Here is an 18,955-nt window from a genome sequence, read left to right on the forward strand (position 1 = left end):
TCGATTGACGATGGAAAGCTGGTGTGAAGAGGATGAAGTTGGGTTGGGAAGAGGAGAGAAAGAAGGGATGAGAGAAGCGAAAAGAAGAGGTGAGGTTAGAGTCGGAGTCGGAGAAGCAGCAGGAAGCATGGGAGCTCCTCCTCCTCCTCCTCTTCACCTGCTGGGCTTGCTGCAACCACACGGTAGGTCATCGCACAGAAACATGGGGTTAGGTAGGCAGGGGGCGAGTTCCACGGAACGAATCAGCAGCGGCAAGGGTAAGGGCGGCCGTCGCCTCGGTGGGCACAAACAAAGTGAGTGTGTGAGTGAGTGTGTGCGCGCACGCACATAACGTGTCTGCGCGGGCCATCGGGGGAGGGAGCTGTTACTACCAGCTAACAGAACAGGGAGCGGACCTCGAGCGACAAGAGAGAAACTGCGAGGTTTGCAAGCGACTGCCGGCGAGAGCAAGGTTCCCCCTCGCAGCAAAATCAAGTGGAGAGGAACCTTGGTCCGCCGTCATGTCAACCTGACGTGACGAAGCAGCTCCACGGCCGCCGGTGCAGGGCTGGAAGCTGGAGCTTAGCCCCGGTTAAGGCCCGGGCAATCCAGAAGAGGCCTAGTCATTCCATGGGGCTGCTGAGCTGGATTTGATGGGGAAGGGGAGGGCAGGGGGTGAGAGGAGAGAGAAGGTTGTTCCTCTGGCCGGCGATTGTGAATGAGTAGCTGACAGCTGTTGAACGGCGGCATAGCATGACCGTTTCCTCTGTTCAGTAGGAAACAGCAGAGAATAGACGAAGGTGTAACAGAGGCACAGAGCTCCTTTTGGCGGCAGACACAGCTAGATCGTGTTGCAAGTTCGTCTCAGCGGATGTGACGCCGATTCTTTTCCCCCTCATGACGGTGATGGCCCAAGGACCATGTGTGCGTCTGTCTCGACGACACTGTGTCGCCGGCGGCGTAGCAAGAGCAGCAGAAGCAAAACCAGCACATCTCTCGAGGTGGTTTTCTGTTTTTCTATTCACTTTGACGTATTTATCTATTTATTTGTTTATTTTATCTCATTTTCTTTCGATGAGTTTCCAGCTACGTCTGCTTGCCAGGGCAGAAAGCGGCAGCTTCGCGGTGTTGCAGCATAGCGATGCGGGGACGGTGGCGCGGCGCGTCCCCCCACCCCCTCCCGCCAACTTCTTTTTTCTGGAACCAATGAGCGCTCGCCATCGTCCCCGAACCGTGGTCTGAGCTTCCAAGTTTGCTGCACGCCATCTGCGATCGGCTCGAGGGCGTATGCGCATGTGCTGCGGAACCATACGGCTGATTGCATCGCTGTCGAACAGACGAATACGGGCCCTTAAGTGTACACGTTGTTTCAATCCAGTGCAAGAGGGCGATATGGAGAGGGAGCCAATATCAATATTAAGTCCTAGGGGTCTACTATCTGTGGTGCATGCCATCCGGGATCGTTGCCGCTGGACAGGGACGCTCGTAAAATGGCATTCTCGCCTCAACACTGATATTAAGACGTCGGCATGTCGATATCTTGCAGGCGAAACCGCAGACTGCGAATATTGTCCAGTTGCATCGAAATGGAATCGATACAGTCAACCACCCCAAGCAGCTACGGAAAAGTCAGGAAACCACCTGTAGTAACAGTCGGTGAACTCGAGAAATTCGACCATAGATTTATTGTTATCGAGATTTGTCTTCTTTTTTGTACTCTATTTTCCCTGCATCCTCGAGTGCAGCTGTCAACTAACAAGATGCCGGTATCCAAGTTGACTAAGCCGAAAGGGCGTGCAGTGCAGTTGACAGAAGCTAAACAGGAAACATAGCAGAGGGGTCAAGAAAAATCAGGAAACTAGACATTGCAATTGGGATGAGGCGCGGACATAATAGTCAGATTCCCGCAATTGAATCATCGCCGTCAAAAACGTCAAGAGTCTAGAAGCATGCAAGCTAGGAGACCCTCGCCTTGTCGTCCCCCCTTGGATCTCAGGGGCTAGGTCATGCTTAGTCATCTACCGCTCAGGGTGCCAAAATGGCATTCCGCCGCCAAAGGACAGCATCGCCGTAAAGCTTCACCCAACGCGCAGCCAACTTCATCACGCTCCTTTCCGCCCCGCCCGCCCAAGACCACTGCAACTTTTTTTTCTTATCCAACTTGTTCTTGTAATCACACCGATTCCGTTTCGTAGCAGCAATGGCGCCCCACAAGTACTCGGTTATCCTGCCGACCTACAATGAGCGCCGCAACCTCCCTATCGTCGCCTGGCTGCTGAACCGCACCTTCACCGAGAAGTAAGTTGCGTGCGCGCCTTGCAGCTTCTCGGAGCCAGATCCCCCGCCACTTCTTTGGTTCTGGTGCTTCTTGACGTTTCCGAAAACCTGCTGACCTTCGGTCCCCTTCCAACAGCAAGCTCGACTGGGAACTCATCATCGTCGACGACGGCTCCCCCGACGGCACCCAGGAGGTCGCCAACCAGCTCGTCAAGGCCTACGCCCCGCACGTCATCCTCAAGACCCGCACCGGCAAGCTGGGTCTCGGCACCGCCTACGTCCACGGCCTACAGTTCGTCACCGGAGACTTCGTCATCATCATGGACGCCGACTTCTCCCACCACCCCAAGTTCATCCCCCAGATGATCGCCCGCCAGAAGGAGGCCGACTACGACATCGTCACCGGCACCCGCTACGCCGGCAACGGCGGCGTCTACGGCTGGGACCTCAAGCGCAAGTTCGTCTCCCGCGGCGCCAACCTCTTTGCCGACACCGTCCTGCGCCCCGGCGTCAGCGACCTGACGGGCTCCTTCCGCCTCTACAAGAAGAGCGTCCTCGACAAGGTCATCTCCAGCACCGAGAGCAAGGGCTACACCTTCCAGATGGAGATGATGGTCCGCGCCAAGGCCATGGGCTGCTCCGTCGCCGAGGTGCCCATCACCTTCGTCGACCGCGTCTACGGCGACAGCAAGCTGGGCGGCGACGAGATTGTCGAGTACGCCAAGGGGGTTCTGTCCCTGTGGATGAAGGTTTAAGGGAGGGAGAGGAGGAAAAGAAAAAGACAATAAGCCGAGACAGAAAGGGGTGATACGGTACCGAGGGATATTTATTCTTTGTTGTTCCAGGAAACAATTGGCATGAAATGGGCGTTGGGGAGGGGACGGGAATCAAGTACCGATACCTAATTATTGATAAGTCACATAAATTCTACATTCTGTTCAGTGATGCTGGGTCACTCCAGTTTGTTCCAGCTCTGGGCGTTTCTTTTTATCGTCGGAAACGAGCCCTCTACATGTTTCGCCCGCCCGTCACCATGATCGTCTGACCGGTCACGTAGCTGAAGAGCGGGCTGACGACAGCCAGGATGACGGACGCTGCCTCGGTCGGCGTGCCGGGCCTCCCCAGCGGGATGTCGGCGTGCGGCTGCTGCTGGCCGGCTCCCTTCTGCGCCTGCGGGATCCCCAGAGCGATCCTCTCGCCGCCGGGCCCCTCGACGAAGGCGCCCTTCTCCTTGGCGTCCGTCAAGCGCGTCGCAATGCGCCCGAAGGCGACGGTGTTGGCGCGGACGCCGAAGGCGGGCCCCCACTCCTTGGCAATGGTCTTCGTCAGGCCGGTGACGCCGGCCTTGGCCACGGCGTAGTTGGCCTGGCCGGCGTTGCCGTGGACGCCCGAGGTGGAGCTAATGTTGACGACGCAGCGGTTGGCGCCGTCGCGCACGCGGAAGTAGGGGGCGGCGGCGCGCACGAGGCGGAAGGGCGCCGTGGCGTGCAGCGCGACGATGGTGTCCCACTGCGCGTCCGTCATCTTGTGCACGACGCCGTCCCAGGTGTAGCCGGCGTTGTTGACCAGGTGGTGGATCTTGCCGCCGCCGAAGGAGGCCGCCTTGGCCACGAGCTCGGTGATGTAGTCCGCCGAGAGCACGTCGCCGGGGACGCTGAGGGCCTGGCCGCCGGCGGCGTTGATGCCGTCCGCGACCTCCTGGGCCTTTTCTGTGGCGGTGGGTGTCAGTAAGGATGTAATCCGGCTGGGGTTGTTGTCGTTGGAGAGAAGCATACTGGCGTCAATATCAGAGATGACGACTTTCGCGCCTTCGTTGGCGAACAGCCGTGCCGTTTCGGCCCCGATCCCTTGTCCGCTCCCGGTGATGATGGCCACCTGGCCGGCGAGCATGCCTTTAGGGTAGTGGAGGTGAGAGGCGATTTGCGTCACACGGTCCGACATGTTGACAATAAATGCGGTGATGGATGATGTTCAATTTTTCAATTACAATATGCTCCTCTCAACCAATCTACGACTCTCTTTGGGGGGGATATTGCAGAATGCTGAGGTGGACGGGCACTCCTTGATGAGTGCAATTGGAGCTTCGCCTCGAGACCAACCCCTGGCCTGCCGAGGTTCCCCGCGGTGTGTCTATCCGCCCCTACTACTAGACGAGGTACTGGTGGTGGGGTAGAGCTGTTCGGTGTCGGATGACCAGATCGCCAGAAGCTCTGATCATGGGTTTCCCAATGTGAAATGCTACATTCCAGCCTGAGAGACCGTAATCAGGGTATATGTGCTCTTTTCTATGCGTCAATGGGGACAGTTTCTCTTGGTTCGGTAGTATTAAGGAGCACGTTAAACACTGGCAAGAGCACCCCCAAGTCTCTTCCCCTCTCGGAAGCGACATCTGGGGTAATTCGTACCTGAGCTCCAGCCTTGGCGCCCCGTCGGGGATTAGATAAGATAGGGGGGAAAGGTGGGATGTCTCCGCCTCTGTTTTGACGACAGGTGGGTGTGTATCCATCTCTCTCTGTCGCTCTCCTGCGCGCCCCCCCTCGCCTTCTGCACTCCGTTGTGCCGAGTCCAAAATCACCAAAACTGTTTTGCAATCATGTCAAATCGCGGAGGCCGAGGCGGAGGCAGGGTCTTTCGTGGAAGAGGAAGGGGAGGCGGCCCTGGCGGCGGTAGTGGTGGTACTGGTAGCGGCGGTAGTGTCGGTCGAGGCGGCCGTACACATTCGGGTCCTTGGGGAAGACTCAAGCCCGTCGACTTAGACCCTCTCGACAGCATCGGCCTCCCCTCCAAAGGCGACACCAGGTGAGCCCTGCACCCCTCCAGACGTCGATTGGTGCATGGTTTCCTGACTGACGTGTGCTACGGTCCAGGCTTCTAGACTTCAAGACGCAGGAACGGTACTACACCAAGATCGTCGAGCGCTACATGACCTTCTGCTCAGACGCCGGCGAGCGCGACGAGCTCCTCCGCCGCTTCGCCTCTCTCGACCTCAAAGATTACCCCTCCGTGTCCGCCGCCTCGTCGCCGAGCCTCGACGACCCCGCTAGCACAAAGGCCCTCTCCGACGTCATGATGGCGCTGCGCAAGCTCCGCGAGGGCATCGTCGCCTCGAAGCGCACCGACGAGTTCGCCATCCAGGCCTACCTGTTCAACATACGCCTCTCGGTCCTCGTCAAGCACCCCGAGTCCTACCACCCCGCCATCCTGCACGTCCTCCGCGCCATCCACCCCGCCCGGAACCTGACGAGCGTCGAGCTGCAGGAGGTCCTGGCCTACCTCGTCCTCGACGCCGCCTGTCGCCGCGGGGACCTGGCCGAGGCGTACGCGATCCGCCACCGGTACGGCCTACGCGATGCCAAAGTTGACGCGCTGCTGGCGGCGCTGGCGCACGACAACTACGTCGCGTTCCGGAGGATCAAGAGGAGCGTCGACGGCCACCGGGCGAAGCTGCTGGAGTTCGCCGAGGCCGAGATGCGGACGCATGTGCTCAAGTGCTTCGGCAGGACCTATCTCACCGCCGACCGGGAGTGGTTGGAGAGGTGTGCCGGGGAGAGCTGGGAGGCGTTGACGAGAGACCGTGGCGTCGGTTGGGAGCTTGATGGGAATAAGGTCGTCATCCGGAAGGTCAGAGCTAAGTGAGGGCACGGCTAAGGAAGGTAGGAAGAGCATATGTGTGCATTTGATACCCCTGAATTACAAAAGCGTTTAGCAATCTGGCTTCTAGAGGCTCTGATTCGACTGGCCTCCTGGACAAGCGCCACTCCGATAACAACTAGGCCTCCTCCACCCTTAATATGAGTCCAAACCGGATGCAATTAAAGCACCGATACCATGCTTCAAGCGGCTACAAAGCACCCTCTTCATATCTTTTTCAAGATCAATGCCCAGATACGTGCATGTGGGAACTTCATCCTTTGGGCTCTCCTGTCTCACGAACGGCTTGTGCCTCTCTGCGAGATTAACGGCCAACTAATTCTGCCATTGTCACAATTGAACAGTTATACCACCACCACTAGTTTCAACATTATTGGCCTCCGACACGCCCAAGCCCGCTGATATCCTTGCCTGGGATAGCTTCCCTAGACTTGTCAAAGGACGATCCCGCTGTCTACGGCTAGATGTGGCCTTCGCAGGAAGGGATGTTGTTCAACGTATCTGTTCGTAGTATTTTGTGTTCTTTCTTATTGTATCTACACCCAGGCCCATGACCAGATTGACGGCAAGCCTCAATCGAACCTCCCCCCCCCCCTTTTTTTTTTCTTACTCTCTTGGCTTATCCGCTTATATAGACCATCTCGAATGACTTCGTGCGTAATGCGGTTCCATGAGTGATATAAATCACGGCGCGACAACTGCTCATTATAGTAACAATCAGTCAATGCCCCCGCGGGTCATTGGAATGAGGAAGATGGGGCTCATATCTTTCCCACTTGAGCAAGTGATTCCGCCCATGACCACATGCGTATTTACCTACAGTGAAGCAATCCAAATACATGTTTTCAGTCACATCGCTGTTTGACACCTCCTCAGGTTCTAGGTATAAACTCACTGTTTTCAACCCGAGATTGGCGGATGCTGTCCGCAAGACATAACGTCTTTCCTTTCCACATCGAAGTGAAGGGTTGATCAGACATCTCTCACCTTACTATGATGAAGAGATGGAATGCGAAAAAAAATAAGCATCTGCTTGCATAGCTTCATGTACATATCTAGTTTATATCTAACCTCTCAAATTGTTTCTGATAAGCTCTAAATCGTCTTTGGAAAAACCTAGTCTTTCGGTGACATAGCCGTCGAAGCCGCCATACTGGCCCTTGACCTGCTTTACAAAGAGCTCCCACGTCGAAACCCTCAGATTGCAAAGGTTTTGGAATGTTGGGTCTTCAATCCCGTTGGCAACCGCGTTGTCTTGAACTGCCCTCTCGAGCAAAACATCACGAAGCGGTTCGGACCCAATCCGCGTCATCATGTAGTCCAGAGTCAGGGTATCTCCATCCGACCCGGCAAGAAACAACAGCATCTCGGCCACGATGCCGGTTCTGTCGCGTCCCACTTTCACGGCCCCTCAAAGTTAGCCGCGGCCTCGTCGCAGTGAGAGAAAGAGAGGGAGGGAAAAGCCGTCCCCGGGGGCTTGACCTACGTGCGCAATGAAACAGGAACGGCTCATCCGGCCTGTCTCGTACGTGCTCCAGAATCGCCTTGAAAGTGGGGGCATACACCTCGATTATGCCCATGTACATCTTGCAGTAGCCCTCCTCGCCGCCGCCGCTGGCGAAATCGTTCATGTCGACCTTGTTGTTGTACGGGGTGGGGATCCAGTCGTTCGCCACGCCCGGGATCTCCGGCTCGGGGTATCTCTCCCGCTCGTCTCCCGATCTCAGATCGAAGATCGTTCTGATCCCGAGCTGCTTCGCGATGACGCTTGCGCCTGGTTCGCCGATGGCCTCGAGCGAGCCGGAGCGGAACGCGAAGCCCGGCCGGACGGCGCTGCCGGGGACTTGGCCGATGTCCCTGGTGTTGAACGTCCCAGGGACAGAATGAAATGGGGGCCTGGAGAGAATCGCGGCGTAGTCTGACTGTTTCAGCGGTAATCTGACGTCGGTTGCCGCGATCTCCAGCAGCTTAGGTGCAGAATACTCCTGATGCGACGACATTGTGAATTAGGTTTTTTTTTTTTTTTTTAGAATGGTGTGAGACGGAGACACACAGATGAGGATGGAAAGGTTATTCTTTGATTTAATATGTCACACACGTTGTGACATCTTGGTCCTACTCATACAGAGATAGCAGGGAGGCGTGTGGTTGAAGAAGGATATCGGGCCGCGGCCGCGGAAGACGCATTGGCCCGGTCCCCCGCGCCCGCGGAGGCCGATATGGGTCCTGGCGATGTTTGACCGACCAGAATCACTTGGAGCTTCTGCAAAGGCAACGCATTGAGATGAATTCAATAGTCAGCTTCGGAGAGCATGCGACAAGTCTTTGGTATTGAGCGATTGACTCGGGAATTTGTCCGTCGCGAGTTCCAGGGCGCCGGCCCACCCGTCTGGCGGCCGGCCGCACGGCGCACCGGACCAATATGCCAATGCCTCGGCCCAAGCCAAGCCTAGTGATGGTGACGACAGTCAACACCGCCAAGACAGAATTATCATCGAAATGCGTTTTATGGCAAAGAGTGGCCTTACAAATGAACCTTGGCAAAGATTCGCGAATGAACGCACAATGCTTGTCACAATCCATGTAAGATGATTGATTGAAAATGGACCACACTTACCCCTATTGACCAGTTTCGATATGTGACCGGAATGTTTCCCCGAGCCAACACAAAGAAAGGTGGGGAGTACAGATTTATCAAAATATGCGTACAACACGACAAAAACAGATTCGATAATTGTTTACCTATCCGACAAAAGTCGTACGACTAACTCGCTCCTTTCCTTAGTTTGCGTGAAACTGCACTGCTCCCGGATCATTGTTCTCAGTCATGCTGCCGACTTCAGTACTTCAGGCTGCTTGTTCTATTGGGATGGTCAGCCCGAGAGCATGTCTCGGAAGCCCAAAACGTCAGCGACACGCTGATGGACATAATCTCATCGATCTGGCAAGTTCCAGCCCATCCAATCGAGGTTCCCCAGAACAGGGCGAATTGAAACTCCCTAATCAGTGTGGTGGCTTTCCATCTACCAAAAACGCTCATTTCGGCAGGTTCATATCAACCCCGAGCGAAACGAGATGACGTAACATAGAACAATCGGAGCTAAGGCGGCGCCTTCGAGAAGCCTCGGGTTCGACATGAGGCTAGTAGCGCAATTGAAACCACTCGGCATCTCAAGTCGTCTCGCGCGCGACGATCTTGAAACCAAAAAGACCTCGACCGTGGTTACAGCAAGGTTTGGTTTCTTTTCCATTGGCGATGGCAAAGCGAGCATGCGGCGCAAGGAGCCCGTGGGCAGCTATGCAGCCCATTTGATGGTCAAAAGTATGGCAACTGGTCCGGACCAAACGGTCATCGGCTCTGACACGAATCCTTCAAAGCTGGGGACTGCACGCTGTTTGACTTTTCTGTCATCGTACTTTGTTCTTCGAGTTCAACCGGGGTTTGTTCCGAGAAAACGAGGAAAGTGATAGGTTGAGTATTATAAAGTTAGAGAGGTATGCCGGCTGCGAGATGTTGCGTCCATGCTTCCAGATCTGTAGCCAGCGACTCCATCAAAGCCGTGTCTACAACAGATTCATTCCACGTCAGTGTAACGGTGACTTCTCCACCAGCGATGCCTGCCACGTTGACAGCGAAGCCGGGCCCCGCTGTCATGGCTGACTGTGAGAACACAGCACGGGTCAACTTCCAGCCTCCTTCGAGGGCACCGCCACTGATCGCACCTAGGTTGCTGACCTCCCAGCTGTTGCCGCGCTCACTGCCATCCTTCGCTGCGAAGAACTCATGAAAGTCGCTGACATACTTTAACATGGCTGTGATATCATCGTGAGGCAAAGTTGCCAGCCTATCTCGGAGCTCTTTTCTGACAGAAGCTGCGGCATCCCAAATGGCTTCCTCAAGGGTTTGATCGGAGGGGTTTCGCATGTTTGTGGTCAACGCCTTGGATATCGAGTGATCGGTTGATGTGACGAGAATCGAGAATTGATTGTCTACATCGAGCCCCGTGGAAGCAGGAACAAAACGTCTCAAGCTAATGGCCGAACTTGGATTAAAAGCGGGTGCCTCAGAAGCGGGAAGGTGGCGAGAGAGTGAGGCGGCGACGAGTGCGTGCAACAATGGTGTCAGGGTCATAGAATGAGCCCGAGAGACCGACAGTAGCCGCGTTGCTGTCGCAGCAGAAACCCGTAGAATTCGGACGCTGGTCTGGTAAGGCATGGAGAAGTCGATGGCGCGAGCTGTCCAGGGAACAACCTCTGGCTTAGTCTTCAGCCACGAAGGGCCAAAGGCATCCCACAGCTCCCAGAGAAAGTACGACCAACTGATTCGCCCATCGACGAGTTGGTCCTGTGATCCAGGTAGTACCGGCGGTTCTGGAAGATTGAGCTGATTGGCGTCAAGCCCCGCAACGGCGACCGGATTGCTGAGTGCGTTAAGTAGCCGCTTGTGGAAGATGGAACCGCTTGTACCATCGCCAATGGCATGGTGAAACGAGTAGACGACCTCTATTTCTACAGGAGAACCCTTGAATGTTTCGATGGGAATGATTGCAATTTTCCAGGGCGGCCGCTGGCCAGCGTGTGGCCATAGCTGATCGTGCTGGAAAGAAAGATGTTTGCAGAGGGCCGCGTCTACTGCGTCTGGGTGGGACGGCCCATACCACTGGATCTGCGCTGTGAGGTCGATTCGTGAAACATGGACGTAACAAGGAGCCTGTTTGTCTTCATCGACGATGCCAATGCGCATAAAAGGTTGCTCCATAATGACTTGCGCTACCGCTCGGCGGAGCTCCATCTTGAGTTCTTCGAGCCCGGTGCCTGGTGGGACGGCATACCGACACGTCACTGAAACGCATCGATACAAGCCGAGCGAGTGGCGGGCAGTGGAGTACTTCTCCCTAGACTACGTCAGACTTCATCATATCAAGAAGTGGGTTTCTCGGACGGTACATATTGCCGCATGGCCGTACTAGGGCTGCTTGGGACTTCATGGCGGGCGGGCGATGAACGCTATCGGGGTCAAGGTTGAAAGCGTGGACGGTGGCGATGGTCCCTTGTTGTTGGCATGGGAGTTGATGAGATATAATAAAGAGAGATTGACTGTAGGCGTCTCAGTTTACCGACCTTGCCGCGCGTCCTCCAATTCCGGTTAGAATACGGATACTGCACAGGGGTAATTCAAGGAGCTGGGCTGTGCCGGCATACCGTAATCTTCGGTTGGGATATGAATGGTAATGAGCTGTGGAGGCCTAGTTTGAGTGAGGCCAGCAAACCATCGGAAATCTCTGAGACCTCTGCGTCGTTGGTGGACCCCATCCAGCAGTTGCTTATCTGGGCACATTGTGTTACAGAAAACGCCATTCCACGCCGTCCAAGGTCTTTCTATGGCGCTTCTCGTGTGTTCGACAGCCCGTCTTCCCAAACGGTATTCAGGGTCCGAAATTAGCCTGCCAGCGTGGAGCTCAGACCAGGTTGACCGGATGCTGCCGATTAGTCATTCGCTCCAAGGCTTTTCCGATCCGATGATTGGAGGAGGACCATGTGGGGGTTGGGCCCAAGAGGGAAAGAGGCCTGGCCGGGGTGGGCCTCCCCCGGTCAATTTCCACACCGGACGACGCGGATGCACCACTTGCTCGTGCGCAGCCCCAAATAATAATTGTTGACCTTCTCATTTGCGCAATCATTTCCCCTGACCAAGGTGCGCGGTGCGACTTGAGACGACAATGATGACCTTTACAGCTTGACACCTTTCTTGCCAATCTTTGCTTATTTTGTCAAGTGAAACGCGTTAAAGCATGAGATGACGCGACCTGTCGCCGTATCGCAAACCAAATAATGCAGTTCCGCGCAGCAGCTTGACCGTGTCTCTCGCCTCACACTCGCTGAAGATCGCGATCGCGGTCGCCAACCGACATCGCCATGGACCACAACCGACCTCCTTCCCGCGCTTTTGGAGCGCGTCCGAATCGCCGCGCTTCTACTCATCTGACAATCGATGAAGAAGGCCGAAAACCACTGTTCTCCAAGCCGTCGAGAGAGACTCTCGAACCCCCCAGTCCTGCGCAGACGATACCGGGAACCAACCGTTTTGGCTATTCGCCTACGAACAACAACACCAGCTTGAACGCTAACCCGACTGGCCGCCCCCCTTCACGAGCTGCTGTTCCCCGGCCATCGAGCTCTGCCTCGCAGACGCCCTCAATCAACTCCAACCATTCAGCCGATATTGTCTCTCCTGGCTCTCGTATACCAAGACCCAAGTCGATGATTGGGATATTTTCCAAAGGCACGGGTGCCTCTGTCGCCGAGGCTTGGAAGTTGGCGGACGAGAACCGGGTGCGGACTCTTGAAAGACCGCGAAGAGTGTCCCCCGCCATCGACGCGTCCCCTAGCCCTGCCCCGCGGCCCTACATCAGCCGACAAACCCACGATGATGCCAAAACACGACGAACGCTGGGCAAAGAGGCAGTCGACTACTCCCGAGCCAGGCCTCTTTCGAGATTGTCGAGCGACTCTTTGCGCGACAGCTATGTCGCCCGGTATGGAATTAGCCCTGGGTCGCAAACCAGCCTCTCGAGCTCCGGAAGCTTTGACCGTCGAATCAGGGAATACGAACGCCAGATGAGTCAATCGCCGAGCGCCTCACGGGAGCCAGACAACCTCTTTGGTAAAACCAGGACGGGGTCCAAGATCGCCGAGACTGGACACGCTTTGACGAGACGCACGAGCAACGGCAGCCTCAACGGAGCCCAGGGCCTGGGTCGAAGGGCGAGCAGCAGCAGCTTGAATGGCAGTCAGAACTTGGGTAGGAGAACAAGTTATGGTGGTTCGAGCAACAGCCCCCGTCCCGGAGCTTTCGCAAAGAGCCACGTCCCCGAAGGCCGAATCAAGGAACTGTTGCAGCAAGACGAAATGGGCATTAAGCGATCCGTCAGCACCAAGACGGGCCAACAAAGCGCGGCCGACGAGCCACTCCCCTCCATCGAGGCTTCTCGCCTCCCACAGGAACCTACCCCACCAACATCGCGGCCGACTTCTACGAACCCCGAAATGTTTTCGCCGGAGAAGAGCTACGCCTGGCAGCTGGACGCAGATTTCACGGCAGAAGACTTGCAAGTATCGGACAGTCCGCGCATAACAATGGGCGGTACGGCGTATAGCACAGTTCCGAATGGACGAAATCCCGCCACAACTGCATATGATGCTCCTGAGGCGAACGGACCATATGGGCGAGACTCATCAATGGGGATCACTCCCAGAGTAGGGCGGTCGAACAATAGGATTGATGAGATTCGCCAGCGGGAAGAACTCGCCAACGCCGAGCTTGCGGAGCAGCAAAAACGGCAGCTACGAACTAGGAACACGAAGCTGCAAGAAATTGGCGAGCGAGAAGCCGAGGTTGAAGACGAGATGGCCAAACAATCAAGGGCGCAGCTGCGTTCATACTACCCGACGCCCGACGACCTTCCGATTAGCGAAGATATAGAGGAGCGCCCTCGGGCGAAGAATACGAAGCTTGACTACATCCGCACACGAGAAGCCGAGTCCTTGTCAAAGAAGGCCATAGCTTCCAGCCGGCTAGAGGAGATCCGGGAGCAGAATTCCATGTCAAGGTCTATGTCTCCAGAGGCTCGGCGTAGCGGTGAATTCGGCAGGGAGTCGGCGCCTGCCCGCGAGACAGCCAGAGAAGACGGAGCAACAGGCGGGGATGGCGAGCATATACCCAACACCCCTGTCACTGTTTACCACAGCTACATGGCTTCCAACGATCGGAATCCGCATCTCACGTCGCCCAAAGAGACTCACAAAGACCTGTCAAGCCCCAAGTATGCGAGGCCTCAGGTGGCACACACGAGGACAGACTCTAGGGACTTGCTTCAGAGACTTGCGAGAGCTGCTAGCACTAGCCCTGCTCCGGAGGCTCAAGGTCAGCCCGAAGTCGCGGGTCAGGTGAAGAAGCTTAATAATGGCAACGACGAGAAAACGGAAAAGCGTGACGAAGACAAGATCAGTCAACAGGACCACGCGGGTCTTCAAAGCCACCACCCACCAGAGAGATTCGAAGACAAGGTTAGTCGACGTGACTACGCAAGTCTTCAGAGCCACCAACAAGTCGACTCCGAGGACAAGATTAAGAACATAATGGCTCCATCGGAGCCGAAAGAAACAGTAGAAGAGCCCGTTAAGGAGGCCCCATTACGGCGACGCAGAAGTGAGCGCAGAAGTGAGCCCGAACAGCCGGTTCCTGAGCAGGTACCGAAGGCCAGTCCACCGCGACTCAGCCTCAAAGAAGACGCTAAAGCTCTCGAATCAGCTCTTGTTGAGAAGGCGGACGATCCACCACCTCGCCCTACGGATGAACCGAAGCCACCAGAAGAAGAGAGGCCGAAATCTGCCGGAAAATTTGCTGGACGGCGACAAGAACGCCGTCAACGCTCAACTGACTCTGCTCATGACGGTCGAAAGAGCATGGCTTCTTCGGACGGTGATCCTACCGACCGCATCGAACAAGAAATGAAACTTTTTGCGCCCGTTGATAACCAGTCTGAACGAGGATCGGTGAGAGCAACATCTGTGGAACCCTCCACCGAGGATGAGGATAAGAACCTCTTCGCCGATGAAACCCCCCGACCTGTCAAGGTCGACCCGTTGTCCCTGCCCACCCCCAGAGTAACTGGCGCCTACGTCGAGACGCCTGCGACGACCCGAGTTGAACACGTCCAAGAAGACATCAAGCCCTTGACCAGGCCCGAGACGACATCAACGGCAAACGACAGCAGGCCACCGACTCGTCGAGGCTCGCGCCCTCCATCCCGGGCAGGCTCTTTCTTCAAAGCAGGCGAAGCAGGTCCCGAAGCCAGCGGTGACAAAGAGCAGTGGCCACAATCCACGGGGACAGCCACAACCTCCACACTGCGACGTCGCACTAGGTCAACTTCGCGGCCACGCCCTCCTCTAACCAACTCGGTTAAGCCGCCTACTGTCAAAGATGACATCCTTGAGCTTCAGCGTAGACATCAGATCGAAGACTCGACTCTCGACGATTTCGAAGAAATGTTCAACTTGCAAACACTTCAAAGCACAACTCCCCCTGAAATCGAGTCTATACTTGACGAGATCTCGATGAAGAGAGAGGAAGTCGCGGCGAAGCCAAACCTCACAAAGACGGAACGAGATCAAGAACTGGAGCAATACGACAGGATGAGCAAGACGTTGAAAGATGGACTTCTCAGCATCCGCACAGCCAAGCAGGGCATCGAGCGGTTGGAGGGCCAGGTATCCCATGCCGAGGGCAAACAGGGCGATAGAGCAACGGTTGGGGAGGGCTCAGAGGAGCAGCAATCCGAAAAGCCGTCGCATCATCGTCACCACCCAGATCACGCTCGCGACTGCCCAGATTGTGTCAGAGGCACTCCTGTCAAAGAGGTCTCGTACCTTCACCTTCCTGTGCCGAGCCTCTATAGGCGCAAGCCTTTCCGGTTGACTTTCGTCGGCCTGGTTTTCCTCATCGTCTCACTATGGTACGCTGCCGAGTCGGTCATGTGCGAGTTTTACTGCCGACCTGCTACCTGCTCCTCAACACCATGTGTCTGGTCCTCGACAGACCCGACCTGGGGTGTTGCCATCCCGGTGAAGCTCGACGAGTGGGCCACAAACGGGTGGGGTCGCCAGGTCGCCAACCAGTTCTCTGAAGAGGCTTCAGATCTTTGGGCAGACGCTGTAGACTTTGTCACCGGCACCGATATTACCACTGTCGATATGAACACCCTCGGCTTCTACGAAAAGCGGCAACACCGCCGCCGCCTCCGCAAGAGGGGACTATTGAAGCCGCTCGCGGAGTCGTCAGAGGACAGGGCCAAATGGGATGCTTGGCACGCTGCGCGCGTAGCCAGCGAGAGAGTGGAGCATGCAAGGGAGATGGGGTATGATATCAGCGAGGCAGACGAGAGCTTTGGAGGCGACGAGATGCTGTGAGGAGGTAATACTAGCCGTTGTACATTACTGATTCATATGCTGTGGTTTCGCCAGACCGCAGCATGCTGGATATGGCATTCGGGGGGCATAGGACGCCCTTTGGTACTCAAATATTTGCAAGAAACTCTGGTCTCTTTGGCTTACACTTGATAGTATGACGAGTTGGAATGTTGGACCGCCGTGTCACCACCGGCTGAGCCCAGCGAAAACTACAGAGTGACATGTGTAAAGTTGGCCGTGTGCACAAAAGCATAACCGTGACCAATCGAAAGATGGAAACTGTTCGAAATATCTGACAGAAGCAGATGTCCACAATTCTGAGGCCGTGGAACGCCGTTGAAAAGACATTGTGCTGCGTTCCGATGCACCCTCCACTTACAGGATCCGGGAACCCCCCACCCGCGAAAAGCAAACTCTCGGACAAAAGTTCACCACGGCGCTTAGGGATTTTCATGAACGGCTTACTCGTTGGCAGGATTGAAAATCGTAGTCGAACCACAAGCGTATTACAAATAAGGCGGCGGACAACCCCTCATCTACTACCCAAGTCGCCAAGCCACACAGTCGCCATGGAGGGCTTACAAATGCAACGATAACATCATCACTTGTACACACGCGCCTATATCATTCACTCAGGTCCCCTTCCTGGGCTATGGCCCCATACACTGTTCGCAAGCATTCAATCTTCGGTTTTTAAGAGTAATTAAAACAAAAGAGCACCAAAACCGATCCTCTCAAAAATGGCACCCATCCGCGTCGGCATCATCGGGCTCTCCTCCTCCGCCAAGACGGCCTGGGCGAGCAGCGCCCACCTCCCCTACCTCCTCTCCTCGCGCGGCCGCTCCAAGTACGCCATCACGGCCCTCTGCAACTCGAGCGTCGAAGCCGCCCGCCGCGCCATTGGGGTGTACGGCCTCCCTGCCGCGACCAAGGCCTACGGCAGCCCCGCGGACCTGGCCGCCGACTCGGACATCGACCTCGTCGTCGTCTGTACGCGCGTCGACCAGCACTACGACACGGCGTTGCCGAGCTTGCGGGCTGGCCAGAACGTGTACGTCGAGTGGCCGCTTGCGGAGAACGCCGGGCGCGCGCGGGAGCTGGCGGACGCCGCGCGGGCGAGCGGGGTCCGGACGGCGGTCGGCGTGCAGGGGCGGTTCGCACCGGCGCTTCTCAAGGTCCGGAGCCTTTTGGAGGAGGGGCGGATCGGGAAGGTCCTGAGCAGCGAGGTCAGGGCCGCCGGCGGCACGCTCGACCGCGAAATGTTCCCGCCTGGATTGAAGTACTTCACCCACCGTGAGATTGGGGGGAACATCGTCACCATCGGGTTCGGCCACTGTAAGTCAAGCGATGCTTCCGTTCGATTCGTGCGGGTTATACGCGCGTTTGTGTTTGCGTGACTGGCTGATAGGGATGTCTTCAAGTGTTTGACCAAATCCAATACGCTTTGGGCGAGGCAACCATCCAGCAAAGCCACGCCCAGATCCAGCGACCCAACGTCCGCATCCGCGACCCGGCGACCCGGCAGATCGTTGAGACGGTCCCGACCGACGTCCCCGACCTGCTCGCCGTGACCGCGACGCTCCCAGCCTCGGACTTCGTCGCCCCGGACGCCACGCTCCTCGCGCGCTTCCGCCGCGGCCAGCCGTTTCCCGGCGACCCGCAGCTCTTGTGGACTATCCACGGCGAGCGGGGCGAGATCCGCCTCACGTCCCAGAACAGCGTGGCGCTGCAGGCGTTCGCCGACGGCGACGCGGTGCGGATCGAGGTCCACGACTTCGCGAGCGACAAGGTCGAGCGGGTCGCGTGGGCTTGGGCGGACTGGCAGGACGAGCTGCCCGTGCCTGCCCGGTGCATCGGGGCCGTATACGAGGCCTTCGCACAGGGGGAGGGGGCGGCCGGGCTGCTGGCGAGCTTTGATGATGCCCTCAGGAGGCACGAGCAGCTGGCCGGCCTACCCTCGAGTTCTGGCTGAGCGGGCTGCGCCGTGGGGATGAAAACGAGTCGGTGGCGGCAGGAGTCTACGTTTCTGTCAATGAGGCACTCGCGTGCTTGGGTGCTTTAGTGTCAATAGTTTAGCCAGTCCAAATATCCCGAAGCAGTTGCAATTTCAGCTATTTCGTTTTGCTAAACCTTGTGCGGATTTTTGGTGTCGAAGTCTTCCGACTTGGTTGACTCATTCGGTGGCGGCACCAACATTCAGTGAGGCGGGCCAAGGCTCAATCGCATTAAAGATCTTACCAGTGCCGGAAGAAAACGGCGAGCATTTCATATACGAAGACCTTCAGTTCAAAGTCTGCAGAATTATACCTAATTTCTTCCTTGGGCTCCGCTCTGACTGGTGTAAAAGCTGAGGCTCACATATAACAATGAACGCTTCACAAGAATAACACAATTCCTTGTTTAAGTTGCTGCTGAGTTACACGAGATCAAGCTATCCTCAGCTTTCGCGGGCATCAAATCATCAACACAATCTTGACACCGCACCTTCAAAACGGTGTTATATGACGGAAAGCCTGGCTAGAAGAGATATAATACCGTCGTCAACCACACATTCCTGTTTCTCATTTTCATTGATACGACGCGAGTAGAAGTCGCAAGTCCCTCGCTGACAAACATAGTGAAGTCCACCGGGTGGGTTGCGTTCACGACCAGTAACTTGCATCCTACTGGGGCAACCACAATTGCAATGAGGGTTGCTTGTGTGACAACCTCGAAGACCCGTAAGACAGCCGGAATTGTCTTAGCAGCAACATATGTAGTACGGTCTGTCGGCGTTGCCTTTTCGGTTGGATGCTCTTGTGATTCGGAGTCTACTCTGCGCTCCATACTCTAGACAGTCGGGAGGCGGGCATATCCTCCATTGCCACTGCAGGCGGTGCAACTCGGAAAATCCTGGTCATATTGGATTCCAGGCTTGATGAAGTACCTACGCCATTAGCTTGGAGGTAGGCCGGTACAGTTCTGATCATACCTTGATGACAAGCGAGATTCGACGGATAATAAGGGATGTACAGATATTGGGTATATGGAGATGTCAGCGAGAATGAGGTCTAAACACACTGCAGGTTTATGAGAC

The 18,955-nt window shown here is 56.1% G+C and overlaps 7 protein-coding genes across 7 annotated transcripts; 4 read left to right on the top strand and 3 right to left on the bottom strand.

Annotated features, from left to right (window-relative positions):
• Positions 1-2,179: 2,179 nt before the first annotated feature.
• On the top strand, positions 2,180-3,011 carry LY79DRAFT_518351 (family 2 glycosyl transferase; the record flags this gene model as incomplete). The annotated part of the gene is made up of 2 exons (XM_060555027.1): positions 2,180-2,277; positions 2,393-3,011. The coding sequence occupies 2 exons, from the start codon at positions 2,180-2,182 to the stop codon at positions 3,009-3,011; spliced, it is 717 nt and encodes a 238-aa protein (XP_060412641.1).
• A 253-nt stretch (positions 3,012-3,264) lies between these two features.
• On the bottom strand, positions 3,265-4,197 carry LY79DRAFT_670839 (short chain dehydrogenase; the record flags this gene model as incomplete). The annotated part of the gene is made up of 2 exons (XM_060563831.1): positions 3,265-3,965; positions 4,032-4,197. The coding sequence occupies 2 exons, from the start codon at positions 4,195-4,197 to the stop codon at positions 3,265-3,267; spliced, it is 867 nt and encodes a 288-aa protein (XP_060412642.1).
• Positions 4,198-4,849: 652 nt separating this feature from the next.
• Positions 4,850-5,892, top strand: LY79DRAFT_580865 (uncharacterized protein; the record flags this gene model as incomplete). Its single annotated transcript, XM_060560146.1, has 2 exons — positions 4,850-5,055; positions 5,124-5,892. The coding sequence occupies 2 exons, from the start codon at positions 4,850-4,852 to the stop codon at positions 5,890-5,892; spliced, it is 975 nt and encodes a 324-aa protein (XP_060412643.1).
• Positions 5,893-6,943: 1,051 nt separating this feature from the next.
• Positions 6,944-7,935, bottom strand: LY79DRAFT_557937 (tyrosine phosphatase). Its single transcript, XM_060558140.1, has 2 exons — positions 7,394-7,935; positions 6,944-7,305 (listed from the first exon to the last, which is right to left on the bottom strand). Exons 1-2 carry the CDS (start codon positions 7,905-7,907, stop codon positions 6,974-6,976), a joined length of 846 nt encoding a protein of 281 aa, XP_060412644.1. The 5' UTR covers positions 7,908-7,935; the 3' UTR covers positions 6,944-6,973.
• A 1,459-nt stretch (positions 7,936-9,394) lies between these two features.
• LY79DRAFT_591302 (alcohol acetyltransferase) lies at positions 9,395-10,895 on the bottom strand (the record flags this gene model as incomplete). The annotated part of the gene is made up of 2 exons (XM_060561264.1): positions 9,395-10,807; positions 10,875-10,895. 2 exons carry the CDS (start codon positions 10,893-10,895, stop codon positions 9,395-9,397), a joined length of 1,434 nt encoding a protein of 477 aa, XP_060412645.1.
• Positions 10,896-11,526: 631 nt separating this feature from the next.
• On the top strand, positions 11,527-16,092 carry LY79DRAFT_557945 (uncharacterized protein). The gene has a single exon (XM_060558141.1). The coding sequence runs from the start codon at positions 11,824-11,826 to the stop codon at positions 15,877-15,879; it is 4,056 nt and encodes a 1,351-aa protein (XP_060412646.1). The 5' UTR covers positions 11,527-11,823; the 3' UTR covers positions 15,880-16,092.
• Positions 16,093-16,619: 527 nt separating this feature from the next.
• On the top strand, positions 16,620-17,851 carry LY79DRAFT_518402 (oxidoreductase family protein; the record flags this gene model as incomplete). Its single annotated transcript, XM_060555030.1, has 2 exons — positions 16,620-17,214; positions 17,301-17,851. 2 exons carry the CDS (start codon positions 16,620-16,622, stop codon positions 17,849-17,851), a joined length of 1,146 nt encoding a protein of 381 aa, XP_060412647.1.
• Between the last annotated feature and the right edge of the window lie 1,104 nt (positions 17,852-18,955).

Source organism: Colletotrichum navitas, assembly GCF_030913465.1.
Source record: "Colletotrichum navitas strain CBS 125086 chromosome Unknown LY79scaffold_42, whole genome shotgun sequence".
Lineage (NCBI taxonomy): Eukaryota > Fungi > Ascomycota > Sordariomycetes > Glomerellales > Glomerellaceae > Colletotrichum > Colletotrichum navitas.

What these genes read in the sequence shown, in the direction of transcription:
- LY79DRAFT_557945 (XM_060558141.1), top strand. Translation starts at nt 11,824, where the DNA reads ATGGACCACAACCGACCTCCTTCCCGCGCTTTTGGAGCGCGTCCGAAT.
- LY79DRAFT_557937 (XM_060558140.1), bottom strand. Translation starts at nt 7,907, where the DNA reads ATGTCGTCGCATCAGGAGTATTCTGCACCTAAGCTGCTGGAGATCGCG. An exon ending in GTTCCTGTTTCATTGCGCAC is followed by an intron (nt 7,306 to 7,393) that starts GTAGGTCAAGCC and finishes GGGCCGTGAAAG; the next exon opens with TGGGACGCGACAGAACCGGC.